The sequence below is a fragment of the Larus michahellis genome, chromosome 6 (genome assembly GCF_964199755.1).
Source record: "Larus michahellis chromosome 6, bLarMic1.1, whole genome shotgun sequence".
NCBI classification, from domain to species: Eukaryota; Metazoa; Chordata; class Aves; order Charadriiformes; family Laridae; genus Larus; species Larus michahellis.
Window position 1 is genome coordinate 35808124 of NC_133901.1, and position 17720 is coordinate 35825843.

The 17720-nt window shown below is 50.2% G+C and overlaps 1 protein-coding gene across 1 annotated transcript; it reads left to right on the forward strand.

Moving 5' to 3' along the window:
* The first annotated feature begins 3132 nt into the window (after positions 1-3132).
* On the forward strand, positions 3133-17313 carry PLA2G12B (phospholipase A2 group XIIB). Its single transcript, XM_074591088.1, has 4 exons — positions 3133-3448; positions 11485-11573; positions 13344-13509; positions 16107-17313. The coding sequence occupies exons 1-4, from the start codon at positions 3214-3216 to the stop codon at positions 16223-16225; spliced, it is 609 nt and encodes a 202-aa protein (XP_074447189.1). The 5' UTR covers positions 3133-3213; the 3' UTR covers positions 16226-17313.
* Positions 17314-17720: the final 407 nt, after the last annotated feature.

Consider the following 17720-nt stretch of genomic DNA (forward strand, 5'->3'; position numbering starts at 1 on the left):
AGAACCTGCAGGTACCCACTCTGCACATCCCCTTCAGGAAGCCCTCACTCCTGCAGCTGCTGAGCCTGACAGTAATTCCCCGAGATAACTCGGGGAGGGGGGGGGAAAAGTGTTGTATAGCATTTGTTAGCGTTACTCAGTCCTACATTTTTCCTTGTCTTTAGATCTTGATGTTTGGGTGCGACCAAGCTAATTGCAGCTGGACTGAAAACATCTCAGGAGACTGGTGTGGGGAGGGGTGGAAGGAAGCAGGAGGAAGGAAGGAGAGTGGCTCATCCACAGGGCAGGGCAAAGGGGCTGCCACGTTTGGGGAAAGCACGCTGCTCTTTTATTCACAAACTTTTGCTTTGGGACAAGAAGTGAGGAACTAGCAGGAAAGTTTCTGACTCCTCTTTTCCCAGGCTCTGCACTTTGCCAGCGGCTCCCCCGCCCCGGCCCTGCTCAGCTTTCCTAACGAATTGCGATTGATTTTGCAAACAGTCTCGGGCTCCATGCTCTGTAAGTTCTGCCTGGCGCGGCATGGACAGCTCATGCAACAGTCACTCTGCTCTGCATCCCCTGCAGTCCTGCCCGCATTTTTTCCCCTCTCTCTCCGTATTCAGCAGCACATGGATCAGCCACCAGGGAATAAGGGATGACGAAAAAAGCTGTGTTCTGGAATTGCCTCCAGAGCAACCTTAAAAGGCTCCGCACAAAACCACGGCACCAAGCACAGCCACCCAGGGGCTCTACACAACGTTTCCAAGCTATTTCTGAATAGCTATTTTGCTCTTTTTTTACATTAGCTTCCACCAGGCTGTTTCTAAGGGCGGGGAACACCAGGACCACAAACCGGCGTGTCACGCAGGGCAGTGATTCAGCCGACAGAGACACGAATGGCTCCACTCAGGGCAAGACACAGCGTGGGACTGTTGAACCCATTTCTTCTGTCACTGGGGCTTCTTGACAACAAATTCCAGGGACAGCGGCCCATTTCCACCCACGGCTGACAGACCAGTCCCCAGCATGGTTTGAACAGGAGGACAGGCCTGAGCTCTGCCCTGCAAAGTGCTCCACATGGGAGTCCTCACCTCACTGCTTTGTGCCAGTGATGACACCCTGTTCAAGAAAGACTCCAGGTAACCAGACCATCTAGTAGCAACCTGGCACCTCTAGCCCAACCCAAAACATCACCCTAATTTCTCACCAGGCATTAGAGTGCTCCCCCTCCTTGTCTGCAGCTCAGACACTACCAACCTCCCTTCCCAACACTCTCTGTCTCTCTCCTTGGGTTCATCTCCCAAAAGACAAATCTGGTTTGAGGCTCCCTTGGGACCTCCTGCATACCTTATATGTCCCCTCATGCAGTAACTCAGCCAAGTGTCCTCCCACGGGCTGGGACAGGGGTGTGCAGCTTGGGCTATGTAGCAGCATCCAAGGAGGGACCATACAGGTATCAGCTGGGGCTGTACAACCAAGTCACCTCCAACTACTGACTTGAAGAACCTTCATACCTGCTTCTGAGGGGCACTGAGCATGAATGCAGTCAGTGGCAAGCACCAAGATGCAACAAGAAGCCAGCAGCTGGCTCCAGCTCCACACCATTTCACAGGAAAGGGACTAACCAGCTTGTTTTTCCTTTTCCCCACTTCTCTGACTTACCTGTCTGAGAAACCAAGACTCAGCTGTGGTCCCTCCTCCTTATACCACGGCAGGAGCACATAACACACGGCTGTATGCAGAAAGGCGTAGGCAGTCAGGTGCTGCAGGGCTCTGTAGCTTCAAAAGTAACAATGCAGTGGGGCTGAGTCTCCTGCAAAGCAATAAAATGTCAGAATTTTCCCTTATGTTTGCCATATATTTGAAAGACCCACTGCCCAGCTCCCCTTCACCCTCCGGAGAGACTCTGTTTGACAGCCTGGCCACTTCCACACTCAAACAGAAGTGACTGCTGAAGGTGGCCGTTGGAGTCCACAGAGATCAGCCGATCTACCGACAGAGCGGCTGTTTCTGGGAGGCAGTGCTGTGCTGGGAGACAGCTCAAAAGCTTTCCGAGAGCAGCCGCAGCCTCCCTATGCCATCTCCCTTCCCTATTCTTTATCAGTGGTTTATGCTGTCTTTTGCTGTTGGTATTCATTTGGTTGTTTTCTTTTAATGAGTAACTTCGAAACCTCCAGCACTTGTGCTGGCCCGCAGGTCCTGGCAGGCCAGTCCCACCCCAGAGCCAAGACCTGCAGCTCCCCCACAAATCCGTTACCTGACTTGGGTTTTGGTGCCAGCCCTTCCTCACTCTGGGACATCTATGCTACGTGTTTAATTCAGCAACACTGGCATTACACAAAAGCTGTAACCACCAACCATCTAACATCTGCCTCCAGGAACCCCATCAAAGGCAAATACTCATCTACATCATTGGTCCTATAACTGGAGGGCACATGCCAAGAGATTGCCCTGAATGCAGTGTTTCTAAACCCAAATTACTTCTAGAAGTTGGATTAGCCCCTACAAGGCCCAACAGCATGGCAGAGCAAGACACGGCATGGAACAGGACATGGTGTGCTCTGGCATTCCGAGGTCTTTCTGTCCTGGGCATGCAGATGTGGGAAGTCCCTTCACATGACAAGGGTGTCAGCCCTGCGGTCCCAGAGGTTTTGCTAGGAGGAATCCCCCACAGCAGCCAGGCTGGGTGGATGTCTCGTCCCACCCCATTATGTGTCCAGGAGGCCTAAGAAAAAGGTGAGAGTGTGCTCCTCAGTCTGCTGCTGATCTATTATTCCCATTGCCTGAGCAGTGGGAATTTTGGACAAGGAGATACTCTTCACCTCCCAACAGGAAAGGGAGAGAGGGGGGCAGCCCACGCAGTGCCTCAGTGGGGCAGGTGGAGGGTTTCCCGTGTGCCACACAGCCTGGGCACACAGACCCCGCTCAGCGCCCCAGGGAGTCATCCCTTTTGGGGAAGCTGAAGCTCTGGTGGCGCAGGGGCTGAGCCTGTTCCAGCGGGATTGTGCAAACTCAAACCCCAGTGTTTCTCTGCGAGACAAACTCGGTCCAAAACTCCCCGGTGCACTTTGCACTCTGATTGTGGTGACCTCATGCCGGCTCCCTCGGCAGTGTTTAAAGTCCAGGGGAGAGGGGGTGCTTACCTGCCTCCTACACACAACAGATCGCTCCCACTCCTTCCTGCCTGCACATCTGCCTGGACAAGGGCTCCGGGGCCTGGAGCTGGACCGCAGCATGCGGCTGCTTTTCGAGGCAGCGGTTCTGTGCCTGACCCTGGGCTTAGGGCAATGCGCTGAGGAAACAACACAGGAGAACACCGTTCACCAAGCTCCCCAAGCAGAGTCATTCTATTCAGACTGGGGCATCGGGACCATCCGGGACAGCTTCGAAACGGTTAACGGCTACTTCGACTCCTTCTTGGAACTGCTTGGGGGTAAAAATGGTGTTTGTCAGTACAGATGTCGATATGGTAAGCGAACCTTGCTCCTGCTGGCTCCTCTCTCCTTGCCCTTTCCCCTCTTTCCCTCTTGTGTCGGAATACGCAGCACCTCCCCTTCCCCGAGACCACAACCAGCTCCTATCCACGACCTGACCCCCTGCACTGCCCAGCACAGAAAAGTCACTGCAGAGAGTCAAAACACCTCTGCTAGTGCCAGCACGGGGACACTGAATCCTCAATCTTTCCCTCTCTCCAAGAACAGCCTGAGCCTGTTCTTGAAGCCACTGTGCTGTGTGCAAGGGGACAAGAGGAGAGCACACAGGTTTTACAGGAAGGGCATATGGGTAACCAGGCTGCCCAGCTGCCTGGACCCCTGGAGAGAAGGACCATGGTCGGCAGCAAAGTCCTGGAGGGGAGGACGAGCAGCTCCTGCAGACCTGACTCAGAAGGGTTGTTAGTGTCGCCAGCGGCCCTAATCTCAGCAACCTTGGAGTGTCATTATTCAGCAGTTGCAAGTTGGCTAATAACGTGGGCTGGAGGAGGGGAGATAACAGGAAGGTAAATGAGACCTGCTGTCACCATAAAGGAACCTTTAGTACTCAAGGTGGAACAAGGCAGCTACTGCTCGCCTTGGACTTTAGAGTGATTTACCAAAAAGGAAGAGCCTGGTTTGTCCTTGGGGCAGGACAAAGGAGGTGACATCTCAGGGAGAGCAGGGACTGGGCACGCAGAGGTGCAGTGAGGCAGACCCCTACGGTGCAGGTCTGTGGGGCGCTAGGTGGGCGGAGGCACAGGCAGCACCAGCCATCAGCAGGGTACTGACGCTGAAGCAACCTGTTTGGGAACAGCAAGGAGGTTTCCTACAGACTGTGTACTCTCCCCAGCCTCCTACAACTCTCCCCACAGCAATGACCATCCTCTGTCACCTCAACTTGCCCATTCACAACTGCCTGACAGCCCTTTGCCCCCCAGCTTCATCCCACGTCCCTAGTGACCACCTGGGCAAGCTGCTTGTGAGCACAGAGGCGATTTCAACCCTCCTCCTTCCCCGAGCATTGGTTTTCACAGACACAGACTCCCCACTTTGGAGAGATCCCACTGACTCAGTTTCAGTCTGTTGGCATCCCATTTCTTCCAGACCACAGGCTGTGCCTTTCCAGCCTGCGCAGGGCTGCCTGTAACACTCCCCCACAGATGCAGGCAGAGGAAAGCACCTCCCATCCCTCCCAGGCCAGCAGCGAGGGGGCCGGAAGAAACAGATGCTGCAGGGCTGGGACCCGAGCTCCCTGTCAGAGAGAGAGGGCAGATAGGCCACCCTTAGCTGAAGTGGGACCACAAGGAGAGTTTAAAGTTGTTGGGGTTTTTTTGTATTGTTTTGTTTTTAAATAATTTTTATACATATATAATCACAGAACGGTTTAGGTTGGAAGGGACGTTAAAGTTCATCTAGTTGCAACCCCCCTGCCACAGGCAGGGACACCTCCCACTAGACCAGGTTGCTCATAACTGTCCTACTCCTGCCAGCTCTGCCTCCCAGGTCCCACACAACAGCAAACAAGGAGCACCAAGCCAGGCACCTCAGCCCCACAGTGGTCCTGGTCCCTCAGCCCTGCAGCTTTAGTCCCTCAGCCTGGGGCCCCATGGCACCCCCCAGCCAGTGCTGCCTCTCTGCAGCAGCTCAGGAGGGCCCCGGCTGCTCTGTGGGGCCCATTGGTGGCACCACGGGGTGCAGCATCTGGAGGAGGAGACCCCTATGCACACCATGGCATCACGCCAGCGCACAGGATGAGGCCATTTGCTCATCAAGCAGCCCCTCTCCAGCTCATTTCAGGGAGTCTCAGGACTCGCCAAGTCCTGGAGAAGTCATAGAATCATAGAATTGTTGAGGTTGGAAGGGACCTTTAAGATCATCGAGTCCAACCTTTAGCCTACCCTGACAAGAGCCACTTCTAAACCATGTCCCTCAGTGCCCCATCTACCCTTTTTTTAAACACCTCCAGGGATGGTGAATCCACCACCTCCCTGGGCAGCCTATTCCAATGTTTAATAACCCTTTCAGTGAAAAAATGTCTCCTAATATCTAACCTAAACCTCCCCTGACGTAACTTGAACCCGTTTCCCCTTGTCCTATCACTTGTCACCAGGGAGAAGAGGTCAGCCCCCATCTCTCTACAACCTCCTTTCAGGTAGTTGTAGAGGGTGATAAGGTCTCCCCTCAGCCTCCTCTTCTCCAGGCTAAACAACCCCAGCTCCCTCAGTCGTTCTTCATAAGGTTTGTCCTCCAGACCCCTCACCAGCTTTGTAGCCCTTCTCTGGACACGCTCCAACACCTCAATGTCCCTCTTGTAGCGAGGGGCCCAAAACTGAATGCAGTACTCGAGGTGGGGCCTCACCAGTGCCGAGTACAGGGGGATGATCACTTCCCTAGTCCGGCTCACCACACTATTCCTGATACAGGCTAGGATGCTGTTGGCCTTCTTGGCCACCTGGGCACACTGCTGGCTCATATTCAGCCGGCAGTCAACCAACACTCCCAAGTCCTTTTCTGTCGAGCTGCTTTCAAGCCACTCTGCCCCAATCCTGTAGCGCTGCATGGGGTTGTTGTGTCCCAAGTGCAGGACCCGGCATTTGGCCTTGTTGAACCTCATACCGTTGGTCTCAGCCCATCGGTCCAGCCTGTCCAGATCCCTCTGCAGAGCCGACCTACCCTCAAGCAGATCAACACGCCCGCCCAGCTTAGTGTCATCTGCGAACTTACTGAGGGTGCATTCGATCCCTTCATCCAGATCATTGATACAGATATTAAAGAGAACCGGCCCCAGCACCGAGCCCTGGGGGACACCACTTGTGACCGGACACCAACTGGATTTAACTCCATTTACCACCACTCTCTGGGCACGGCCATCCAGCCAGTTTTTTACCCAGCGAAGAGTACACCTGTCCAGGCCATGAGCAGCCAGTTTCTCCAGGAGAATGCTGTGGGAAACAGTGTCAAAAGCTTTGCAAAAATCCAAGTAGATAACATCCACAGCTTTTCCCTCATCCACTAAGTGGGTCACCTTATCATAGAAGGATATTAGGTTTGATAGGCATGACCTGCCCTTCACAAACCCATGCTGACTGGGCCTGATCACCCTGTTCTCCTGCATGTGCCGTGTAATGGCACTGAGGAGGATCTGTTCCATGACCTTCCCAGGCACCGAGGTCAGACTGACTGGCCTGTAGTTCCCCGGATCCTCCTTCCGGCCCTTCTTGTGGATGGGTGTCACATTTGCTAACCTCCAGTCAGCTGGGACCTCCCCGGTTGTCCAGGACTGCTCATAAATGATACCAAGTGGCCTGGCGAGAACCTCCGCCAGCTCTTTCAATACCCTTGGGTGGATCCCATCCGGCCCCATAGATTTGTGCACCTCCAGGTGCTGAAGCAGGTCCCTCACCATTTCCCTTTGGATTACGGGGGCTTCATTCTGCTCCCCATCCCTGTCTTCTAGTTCAGGGGTCTGGGTGCTCAGGGAACAACTGGTCCTACTGCTGAAGACTGAGGCAAAAACTTCATTAAGTACCTCAGCCTTTTCCTCATCCTTGGTCACTATGTTGCCGGCCCTATCTACTAGAGGACAGAGATAATCCTTAGTCCTCTTCCTATTGCTAATATATTTATAGAAGCTTTTTTTGTTGTCCTTGACAACAGAAGCCAGGTTTAGCTCCAGCTGGGCTTTGGCCCTCCTGATTTTTTCCCTACATAGCTTAACTACCTCTTTGTAGTCGTCTTGAGTGGCCTGCCCTTCCTTCCAGAGGCCATAGATCCTCTTTTTTTCCCTAAGTTGCAACAACGCTCTTGGGCACGTCCTGAGGCTGGGGCTCTCCCTGCCGCTGTCCCCACCACCCTGCGCTCCTGGGCAGGGGGAAAGAGCATCTCCACAGAGCGGCACAAATGCCGTCCTGCTCCCTAGAGCACCCTGCGTCTTACTGGAGAAATGCTTCACCTAGAAAGGAAAACGAGCAAGAGCATTGTTAGCCCTGTTCTCATCCTCTGCTGAACAACTCATTAATCACTGGCTGAAGGAGGAAACTCTTGAAACGCTGCCTGCATACCTCCAAGGGTCTTGCTGGACCCTCCCAGGACCATTTGCCTGTGCTGGTCTCTAGCGCAGATATTGCAAACTGCAAGTGGAAAAAGTGCAGGGACAATCCTAAACCACTGAGACCAGGTGTCTGTGCCCAGAAGAATGAACACAAAGTATCTTTACCATCTTGCTGCTGAATCAGGGCCTGATTGCTTTTTCCCCAGCCACAAAGCAAAAATTATGCCTTCTACTTTCTTTCATTTCAGCCAAGAGACACCGATAATAGCTTATTTTGCCACAATAAAGGTCAGGACTCACCTGTGATTGCCACATCCATCTTCAGCTGAGCACGAAGTGCTTGGCTGTTCTGGCTGTAAAGACTCTCCTCCTGATTTTTCAGCAGCTAGTGAGGTCTGAAAACAAACAACTTGATGGATTACTCCCTTAAATCAGGACATTAGGGTTACACTAGCGTTGGCTGGTAAGTATTTCCTCCTTACAAAATCTCTCTGGGCATCTCACGGGGGAAACAGCCTGAACTGTGAGTAAGTCCCTTGATAGCTTCCTTCAGCTGTCGGACCAGGCAGGACTTCAATGTTTTGCCTGGCATTTGGTCCCAAGGGGCCTAAGATGAGGAGGCACATCCAGGCTGTGGGAATAGAGCCTTCCAAGTCAGGCTCTCCAGCACAGTGCTACAAGGCTGTGGTGAGTATGGGACACATCTGCCCGAAGCCTGCTTGCCTGGGGCAGAGAAATAACAATGGACCACACAAAAGAGCAAGGAGCCCCAAGACCATCTATTCACTCAGAAATACATTCCCTTCCCCCTGCCAGGGTACCAGTACTGCAGTGTCTGAGACCTCCTCCAGTGCTAGCAGCTGTTGTAGCCAGTTGGCTGGTTTCCAGTCTCTTGGCATAGCTACAACAGCCTGGAGATATTAAAATGCATCAGGGAAACTTGCTTCCCACTACAAACTCAACTTCAGTTCTCCCCTAAGGCCGCGTCAACAAGGCAGTGCCTTGAAATATATCTTCTTCCGAAGAACAGGCTTCCTCAGCAGTGCTGCCTTCTACACATCAGCATGGCTCTTCAGCGTGCTCCCGCGCAGGTCCTGCTGTGCTTGCAGCTGGCCTCTGGTATTCTCTCCCCAGCTGCCCTGAAACAAGCAGACAGACCACAACAGGGCCCTGGTGAAACACAGCTAGCAAAACAGCCAGTGTCACCCACCAAGTCCCATCTCCATCACGGATGTGCCCTATAAGGAATAAGGATGGGCAAGCAACAAACGATAACAAGAGCACTGAGTCGATGCTCACATAGCGTCAGGAACGCCTAATATTTCTGCTGTGCTTTTGTCTTCCTGTTAGCTAGAAAACAAGATGTGGGAGAGAGGTTAACTGTGGTGTCTTGGACTTTATCTAGCTGAGAAAGAGTTCACGAAGGGGCACTTCACAAATGATTAAGCTTTGTTTTTCAGAGAGGAGGGGGGCAGATTTCCTACAAGGGCTCCTCTTGAAGGCAGTTCAATGTTTTGTTGATCACCACAATTCTCAAGTGAGATTTCGTTTTTCTCAGGACAACTTTCTAAGAAATTATAATAGCTGTAACTTCAGCTTAATGGAAGATTTTCTCTGGAAACTCAGTTATCTCCATATCCCGTCTCACTCCTACTCTGACTTGCCACCTTATGCCATTAATTGACAAAGTGCTGCAGGAACATAACTTATCATCAGTATTACAAGCAAGTCTTTAAAATTTGACCCCATCCTGCAAAATCCACCCTGGATTTTGAACTTTCCTCTGCCTCCTACCTCAGTTCAAGAACATTCGAATTCTGAGTCCCAATTCTCACCCCCTTCCAAAAGAGCAACTAGGCTGTGAATTGCACTGAGACCCGGGTGCAGCACTCCTTTCATTATATTGCTTGGGAGCCTTGGGTTATAGATTTAGCCCATATTTAGACATAATTCCTTCTCTCTATAGCATAACCACCAAAATAGTGTAATGTGCAGTGTGTCGTGAACTCAGAAAATACCTTGTGTCAGTGTACCTCAATGGACTTGAGTTATGTTTTGGTGTGACGATAATCCTATAACGATGGCGTGCTGAAACCAACTGATTTGTGCTTTTTGTCTACTGTTAACTCGGCTCTACCTGCTCAAAATAACGATGCTTTCTGCGCTAGAAAATTACACCTGGAGCATGAAGCAGATCTGACCTATTCAAAAGGGGCCAAAAAGGTAGAAACACAGTAGTAGCTGCGGTACTGAGAAATACCTTCCCACATAAATGCCATCACCTGGTGGTAATGTCAACTAGAGAGCTTTATCTTGGCTTGCAGACCGCTAAATCCTTGGTGCACACTGCGTTTCTGTAGGGTTGGAGAAAATTGGCTATTGGCATCTCACAGCTGGACAGGATTTCAGTTTGTTGTTTGTTTGTTGCAAATCTGTTGTTTAAACAAAACCACTCCAGCAATTTTTAATTTAGAAGGTGCTGGGAACATTCCTACGTAAGACTTCTTGAGGCATTTGGCTGTGAGGTCTTCTCAAGAACACTGTAGTTTTATGGCTGTATTAACCATCGGTACTTTAGGTACCTTGACAGAAAAGCGTCTTAAATGATTATCAGTGATGACAATAAGAAAACAGGGGAAATCAAGTTTAAAAGAACCCAATCCTGACTAAAGGACTAAATCAGATCTATTTTATGTCTATATAAAATCTGTAGCAGTGCTCAGGGAAGCAGAAACTTAACCCTAGAGGTGATGGACTTGCAGAAGCCTCAACTCACACATGTTTTTGTTGGAGCATTCCCACAGCTTACAAAGTTTTCCCAGAGCAGGGTTCAAATGTCTTGTTTTAACACTTTTCACTCTGCATTTGAGATCCTCCTTTTATAAATCCAGCTGGGACAGAAACGGAACAAGTACTGAACACAAGTCAAGACACAGTACAGAGAAACGTGACTCCACGACTTCTCCAGGGGAGAATCCTCTCTCACCTTGATCCTTGCACAGCTGGGTCAAGGCACACAAGCAGCCTGGAGACTTGTCATCCCCAAACCAGAGGTGTTAGGTTAGATGGAGATGGGGGTTCAGGCAGGGATGAGAGAAAAAGGAGGAGACAGGGCAGGGAATAGACCAGTCTCGCTTCCACCCCAACCCTGGGTGCCTACCAATTGCTATAGATTAAATTGCTGCTGAAGCTGTTGCTGATCATCTCTTTCTACATTGGACAAATTATTCACAGAGGAAATTCTTGCTCCTCTATGCATATTAAGAAGCATACTAAGGGAGGGCAGAGAAAAAGGGATAGAAACTATTTGCGAAACGTGGCAGTGCATCACCACACGCAGAAAACAGGCCAAGACGACCTCCTACTCTGAGCAAGATCAGATATGCAAGGTCTAGCACAATTTTGCAGAGATTCATAGCTCACCAACACTCAGAATGAACTGAGAATGGAAAGGAATCCCCTTGCTAAGCTAGTTGTTTCTTGGAGGAGTTAAAAACACAGCTGGGTGATCCCAGCTGTGCAGAGCTCTCAGGAAGCATGTGAAAAAGCTCCTAGGAGATTTGGGAGGTCTGAGGCACTAGCTTTAGCACGGAGGGCTGCTCAACTGCAAAACCCCACGTTGCAAAGAGGGACTCGACCATTTGTAAGAGCTGGGGAGAGTCCCAGACCTAAGGCTGGACTCAGCCCAGTCTGAACATTTGAGAAGTGCTGGGGACCCAGTTCACACACAACACAGTGCTCCAGTGGCCATGCCAGAGGAAACAAGAGCCAAGTCAGGCTTTAAAGCCTCGACAGAACCAAGCTGAGAGCAGGGCCAGTGTCTCAGCCAGCTCCAGTACCTGTCCTTCACTTCCTGCATCTCCTGGAGGAGAATGAAATGTTTGAGGATGCAGACTAGAGGGGAGCTGCCTGACACTCCTTGCTTTTTGGTGCTACTCTTGGGAAAATCGGCTTTCCTAATATTTTTCCTTTCTTTCTCAGGGAAGGCTCCAATGCCGCGACCTCACTACAAGCCCCAAGAACCCAATGGCTGTAGCTCCTATTTCCTGGGGCTCAAGGTACCCGAAAGTGTATGTACTGTCACACCCACAAACCCCAAATGATGTGATTCTCTAACCACAGTAACTAGCTAATAATACTGGGGAAGGAAAATGCGTAGCTGTGTTACGCACCAACTGTGCGACAGCTTCTCTTCACAGCTGAAGCCAGAGCTCTGGAAAAGGGAGGAGATGTCACTTATGTGATGTTAGGTGACAAGCTATTTGCCCAGGACTGCCAAAGGCATGGCTGCCTGCCGACAGCAAGCAAGGTGAACATGTCACTGCCTAACTTACTGTCAGTCAGGGAGGCATCAAGATCTCAAGTGCTGATGGCAGTGAAACAGGAATCATGTAGACAGGAGTTACATTTACAAAGGACTGGCCTGTTGCTCTGTTTGTCTCAGTAGGCTCCAAAAGAGAAAGCTTCCTGAGCTGGTTAGCATTAGAAGAAGAAAATGGGGTACGTGGCCAAGCAGAGCACCAGTGTGGAGAAATTTATTTCTGTAAAGGCCCTGATCAATCCTATGCTCTTGTGATAGGACAGGGAACATGTTCAACGCTGGGCAGCTCAGCGACATAGCATAATGTGCAAACAGCAATACTTGGAATGCATCCTCCACACCTGGCCCTTCATCCCCTCTCATGCCTTTTGCCTCTGCCAAGCACTGAAATAAACCTGTGAGCTTTAATACTGCACCCACTTGTTATTTTAAAGGCAATTAATGAAATCATATTAGAATTGCCAGGAAAAACACTCCCAGGAGGCCCTAAGAGCAGGAATTACTATTTAGCTCATGCATTACAGCTGCACATGAAGTCTGCAGCAATTAGGCAGATTCCTTCTCTGAAACTCCCTCCCTTTAGAGCCCATTTTTGATGTTAGACTAGTTCCTTAAACTACATTTCATTGCAAACCTTGTGGGCATTTCTGTGGTTCCTCCTGCTTACGCAGGCAGTCATCAGCACTGAGCGCAATGAAGAAAAAACTCACCTTCTAAATATTACATAAGGAAGGCCAAAAAGAGGAAGAATTTATAACAAGCTAATGAGTCCAGTCTCTCCAGGGCACAGGCCTTCTGCCCCATCACCCCCATGGTTATTAGCTAAGCTTGCTGTTTACCTCCAAGCAAGCAGAACTCCCCTCACCAAGCTGTATTTGTCCTGGGCCTTGCAAGTGCATCCGTGAGAAATAAGGCATTAATAACACTTACAGCAGATTTGTTAGGCCAAGAAGCAGGACTTTCGAGATTGTGGGAAAATGAGGAAAGAGAAAAGGGGCCTTTGCCACTGCTAGCAAGGACATGAAGCTCTCCGGTGAGCTCTGACAAACGAGAACTAGCAAATCACAGAATTTTTTAGAGTTGGAAGGGACCTCTAGAGATCATCTAGTCCAACCCCCCTGTTAAAGCAGGATTGCCTAGAGCACATTACTCAGGACTGCATCTAGGAGGGTCTTGAAAGTCTCCAGAGAAGGGGACTCCACAACCTCCCTGGGCAGCCTGTTCCAGTTCTGCCAAATGGTCATGGAGGGGCTGTTTCCCACCTCTCTACCAGAAGTTTATCCCCTGCGACAGACACGAGAGAAGGGAATGCAGTCTATCGTGCACTGTACCTGCATTACTGTCACCACTTTTATACACAGTGAGGGAGAAGCATGTTTTCCCTCCTGCTGCCCCAGCTTTCAGCAGTAGCTTCTGGAAAAGAAGCCAGCTGGGCTCTGCAAAACCTCACCCAGTTGCAGCTGTTTGAGCCTGAGGCCCGGATGCAGCCAAGGCACGCTTCTTTTCTCTCTTTCTCCAGCTAGATTTGGGCATCCCTGCCATGACCAAGTGCTGTAATCAGCTGGACATTTGTTACGACACCTGCGGGGCCAACAAATACCGCTGCGATGCCAAGTTCCGCTGGTGCCTCCACTCCATCTGCTCCGACCTCAAGCGCAGCCTCGGGTTCGTCTCCAAGGTGGAAGGTAGGCTTCCTGGCTTGCATCCCCTGTGGAGGGAACAAGCGATGGCAGGGATGGGAGAGTGCGGGCAGGGAGCCCTTTCCTTGCCAAAAGAAACATAAATCTGCAGTAGGGAGCAGCAGATCTGTCCTATGCTTGTCACGGATGGGTCAGAGCTGAGTGAGAACACATGGTTCTGAGATCTACACACACATACAGAGTTCTGTCCCAAGACTAGACACCTAGAATTATTTACATTTGGAAAACATAACAAAACACATGTGGAAAGAAAAACAAAACCAAAAACCACACAACAAAAAAACCCTAGAAGCAATTCCTTCAACCCTTGGATGCCCTCCCTAAGAGTTCAGACACCTTCATGGGAGATCAAAAGGCCTTCCGAGCCAGTAAGCCACACACAAACCTGTATGTGGCCAAGGGCCAACAGACTGGAAGAGCCAAGGACAGAGGCTCTCTGGGATCTGGTTCACAGATAAGAGATGATGATGGCACCAGGAACACACCACAGCGTGGGTGGTGGCTCAGCCATTGCAGGGAAGATGTGGATTGCTCAGAAGCCCTCGTGCTAACAAAGCTCTAGTGACATGTCAGCAGCTCAAGAGCCACCCTGGTTTTGCCTAATTTTAACAGCCTCGGTCTGCAAGTTTGAGAAGAGCTTTTTTGGTAAAGGCTGCATTTGGTAACCTCTGTGAAGGTTACACATGTGATAGCCCGAGCCTGCCTCTTGATCCTCTGTGCCAACATCAAGCACCTCTGCGCTGTGCGAGGAGGGGGAAAAAAATCTGCCCTGTCACTCCCAGAGGTCAGCCATGGCAGGAAAGCCTCCCCCAGGCTGCTCCTGAGGCTGTTTCAGAGCGTTCCCATCCTCCATAAGGCAGGGATCCATCTCTTGCAGAGAGGCTGAGTGGCAGTAATGCAGGACAGGCAGAGACAAGACCTACCAACAGCAGGTGACACTGAAACAGTTAAAAGATTTTTACAGAAGATCTGGTTTGAAAAACCAGCAGAGCCCTTGAGAACAGCCCATTCGCAAAGCCAAATAAAACTGGTGGTGCTCCCACCAGTTTCTCCCAGGTAACTACAGCAAGCCCCTCTGGGGTCATCCCCACGGCTGATGTCCTGCTGTAGGTATAGTTAAATATGCTTTTGTTTTCCAAAGGTGCAGCCTAATTAGGACACACGTGCAAGTCTGCATGACACCGATACTAGTGCAGATAACTTCCTACCTCATCACAGATAAATGTTCGGAAAGAGCGTCCAGGACAGCAAGAGAAAACAAAGATGGGGATTGACATATAAGTGCTACAGGCCAAGTACAGCCAGTGTTTCATGGTCACCCTTATCTACAGGCTCTCGTGCAGCCAGCCTCTTCCTGTCTCTTCAGATTTTCCCCTGCCAATTTTTCGGATCCCTCTTTTTTTCCTTTCTGCCTGCAGCAGTGAAGCCAACAGACAGGCCCTAAGGAGTTAAGGTCAAAGAGCACCCACATGCCTTGGCTAAGCCAAGACACCTCTGCCTATAGTCAAGTAGGACTAAGATTCCTCCAGCATCTCCAACTCAGTTACTGAAGGAGGGACAAGCATTGCTAACGTGAATGAACCTCTGAGCCTTCCTCTCCTCCCCTTGCTCTACCTCCTCTTGCCTTGTGTTCTATACCTGCCACCCCCTATCCTCAGGGCTGCTCCCATCACACAGTCCTCCTCCTCCTCCACCATCATCCCACCTCTTATCTGGGATCCTTTCCACTGAGTCACCAGGAGTTCAGAGAAAACAGGGGAAGAGCAGCTGCACTCCGTTCATGTGGGCACAAACATCCCAGCTGCAGCAGTGCCAGTTAAGCAAAGCCTTGGTTTTCCCACTGACTCGCCGCAGCCTCTCCAACACCTGCCAACTGAACAGACTCCTAACACAGCAGGAGCAGAGTGAGGTGGTCAGAGAGGCTGAGATGGGATGAGGCAGTCCCAAAGGCAGAGCCTTCCCAAACCTATTACGCATATGGCAATCAATGTTTGTGCCAGCGAGTAGACCCTAAAAGACCTGGTACTAGCCTATTTATTTATTGACAAGCAATTTCAGGCTTGTTTTTTTGGGAAGAGGAGGGGCTAGTAGTCAGGCAGAGCTTATCAACAGCTTTGCTGTTGCAACCGCAGTAGGATTTTTCATGCTGGCTGGCAGCCGGCATTATAATTCCCAAAAGGCAGAGAAGGTTGGTTAGTGGTGGCTATAGGCAACTGAGAGGAGAGGGAGCCAGGAAAGACAGTACTGTGAAGGTCTTCTGGGAAATCTGCTTGATAAACAGTACTATTTGTAGTGCCCCAAATGATCCAGCAACAAGAAAAGCCTGAGAGAGGCAAGAAAGAAGGGGAGCAAGAGGGGAGAGAAGTTAGTGCCAGATTGGTGCCACCCTAGGGAGAAAACAGCCCTTAGTTCAGCAGAAGGGAACCTCTGGATTTATAAAAATGCAATAGCCAGAGAGAAAAAGACAGCCCACCCTTCCAACTGCAAACACCACACAACTCAGTGCAGGGCTCAGGTTAGGGTGCTTCCACCCAGCCCCCACACGTACCCGAGTACCTGACGGATCTTTTCCTTCTCTGCAGCTTGTGAATCCGTCGCAGACACAGTGTTCAATGCCGTCTGGACCCTGGGCTGCCGGCCCTTCATGAACAGCCAAAGGAGCGCCTGCATTTGCAGTGAGGAAGAACGAGATGAATTGTGAGGAAGAGCAGATGCCCGGCCTCCATGAGCCCACTGCCAAGCGTCCCCCCTCAGATACGACACTTCAGCACAGTGATTTTCATCAGCCCTCTGGCCGAGCACGGGATGGGGGGACCTGGGCCAAGCAATACACATCAACTACAGCTTTTGGGCGGAGGGCTGTGAAAGGGGAGACAGCCTACGAATGTAGGGCAGCCATGCCTGCTGTCCACCACAGATGCAGTTGAATAGCCCTACCCCTTTCCAAGTCCATCAGCCTGAATGATCCGACGCCAATTTTCTCTACAGACTGCTCAGGAGAGGCAAGCAAGACGCGTACTGGTTATAAACAAGGGACTTTACCCATTTGCTTAGACACACGCATATTACTTCCCTCTGCCCCTTAACCCTCTAACGTGCAGTGCAAGGCATTAGGTTTCTGCAATCCCTGAAAATCCCAGTCCATGGACACTATTTACATTTTTCCACCACTGGTGACAGACTGAAGAAGAGGGATAATTTGCTTTCAGTATGTTGCTCACACCCATCCCTGACATTTTCCATCCTATCATTACACCCCCTAATAACCCTGCTTATTTAAATACTTGTTGGATCCTAAAACTATTCAAAACATCTGGGGATTTGGTAAGCACAAGAAGGACTTTAAGTGTGTCTGATACAGGCACAATTCATGTTTGGGCAGAAGGGGACCAAAGCCCATTGTGTCTGAGATGTGAAATCACAGCACTCTCCCACAGTCTCAGGAGAGGAAGCTGCTTTTCTTTTGCAGCGTCATCCAAATCTATTTAATTATTTTCCTCCTATATCATTTAACAAAGCTTTTCCCTTAGGATGCCTTTTAACGGAAAATGGCTGCGTATCCACCTCCATCTTTTGCACAAGGGAAAGGGGAGGCTCCCAGTTGCCTTGGATGAGATATTCAAAATTCCGGAGGCTTATCTGTCAGGTGGCAGGGCTTACACGCTACCTCTGTGGGGCAGAGACACTGTCAGCTGAGGAGCGATCAGCAGCCTCAGACAGCATTCTTCCTAAAACGTGGTTAATACTTCCATCTGCTATCGGGAGCTTTTATTGCATGCAAAAATTAGAATTTAAAGAGGTATATGGAATTTCATCTGCATATAACATTTGCAGACAGCTTTCATCTGTGTTTCTTGTTGGAAGGAAGTTGCTACTGGGTGCGCGTGCCATGCCACATAAATACTTTATCTTCTTCTACAAACATATTTATGGTTATGTTCTTCCATCTGCCACAGAAAAGTTAAGACCATACAAGAGTGATTTAACAAGAATGGAAAGTGTCTTAGTTACTTTTCTTCTAGTTTGTGTTTAAATGCCTGCACAGAGCTATAAATTATTTAAGCCCTGTATTCCTGTTCTTGCCAGTCATCTTTGCTTTACAGTGAACAGCAAGGAGACATTCATCTGGCTTCAGATAGATTGAAACAACAAGAGCCCACGGGTATGAAGACCAGGAAAATGGAAGTGACCACACA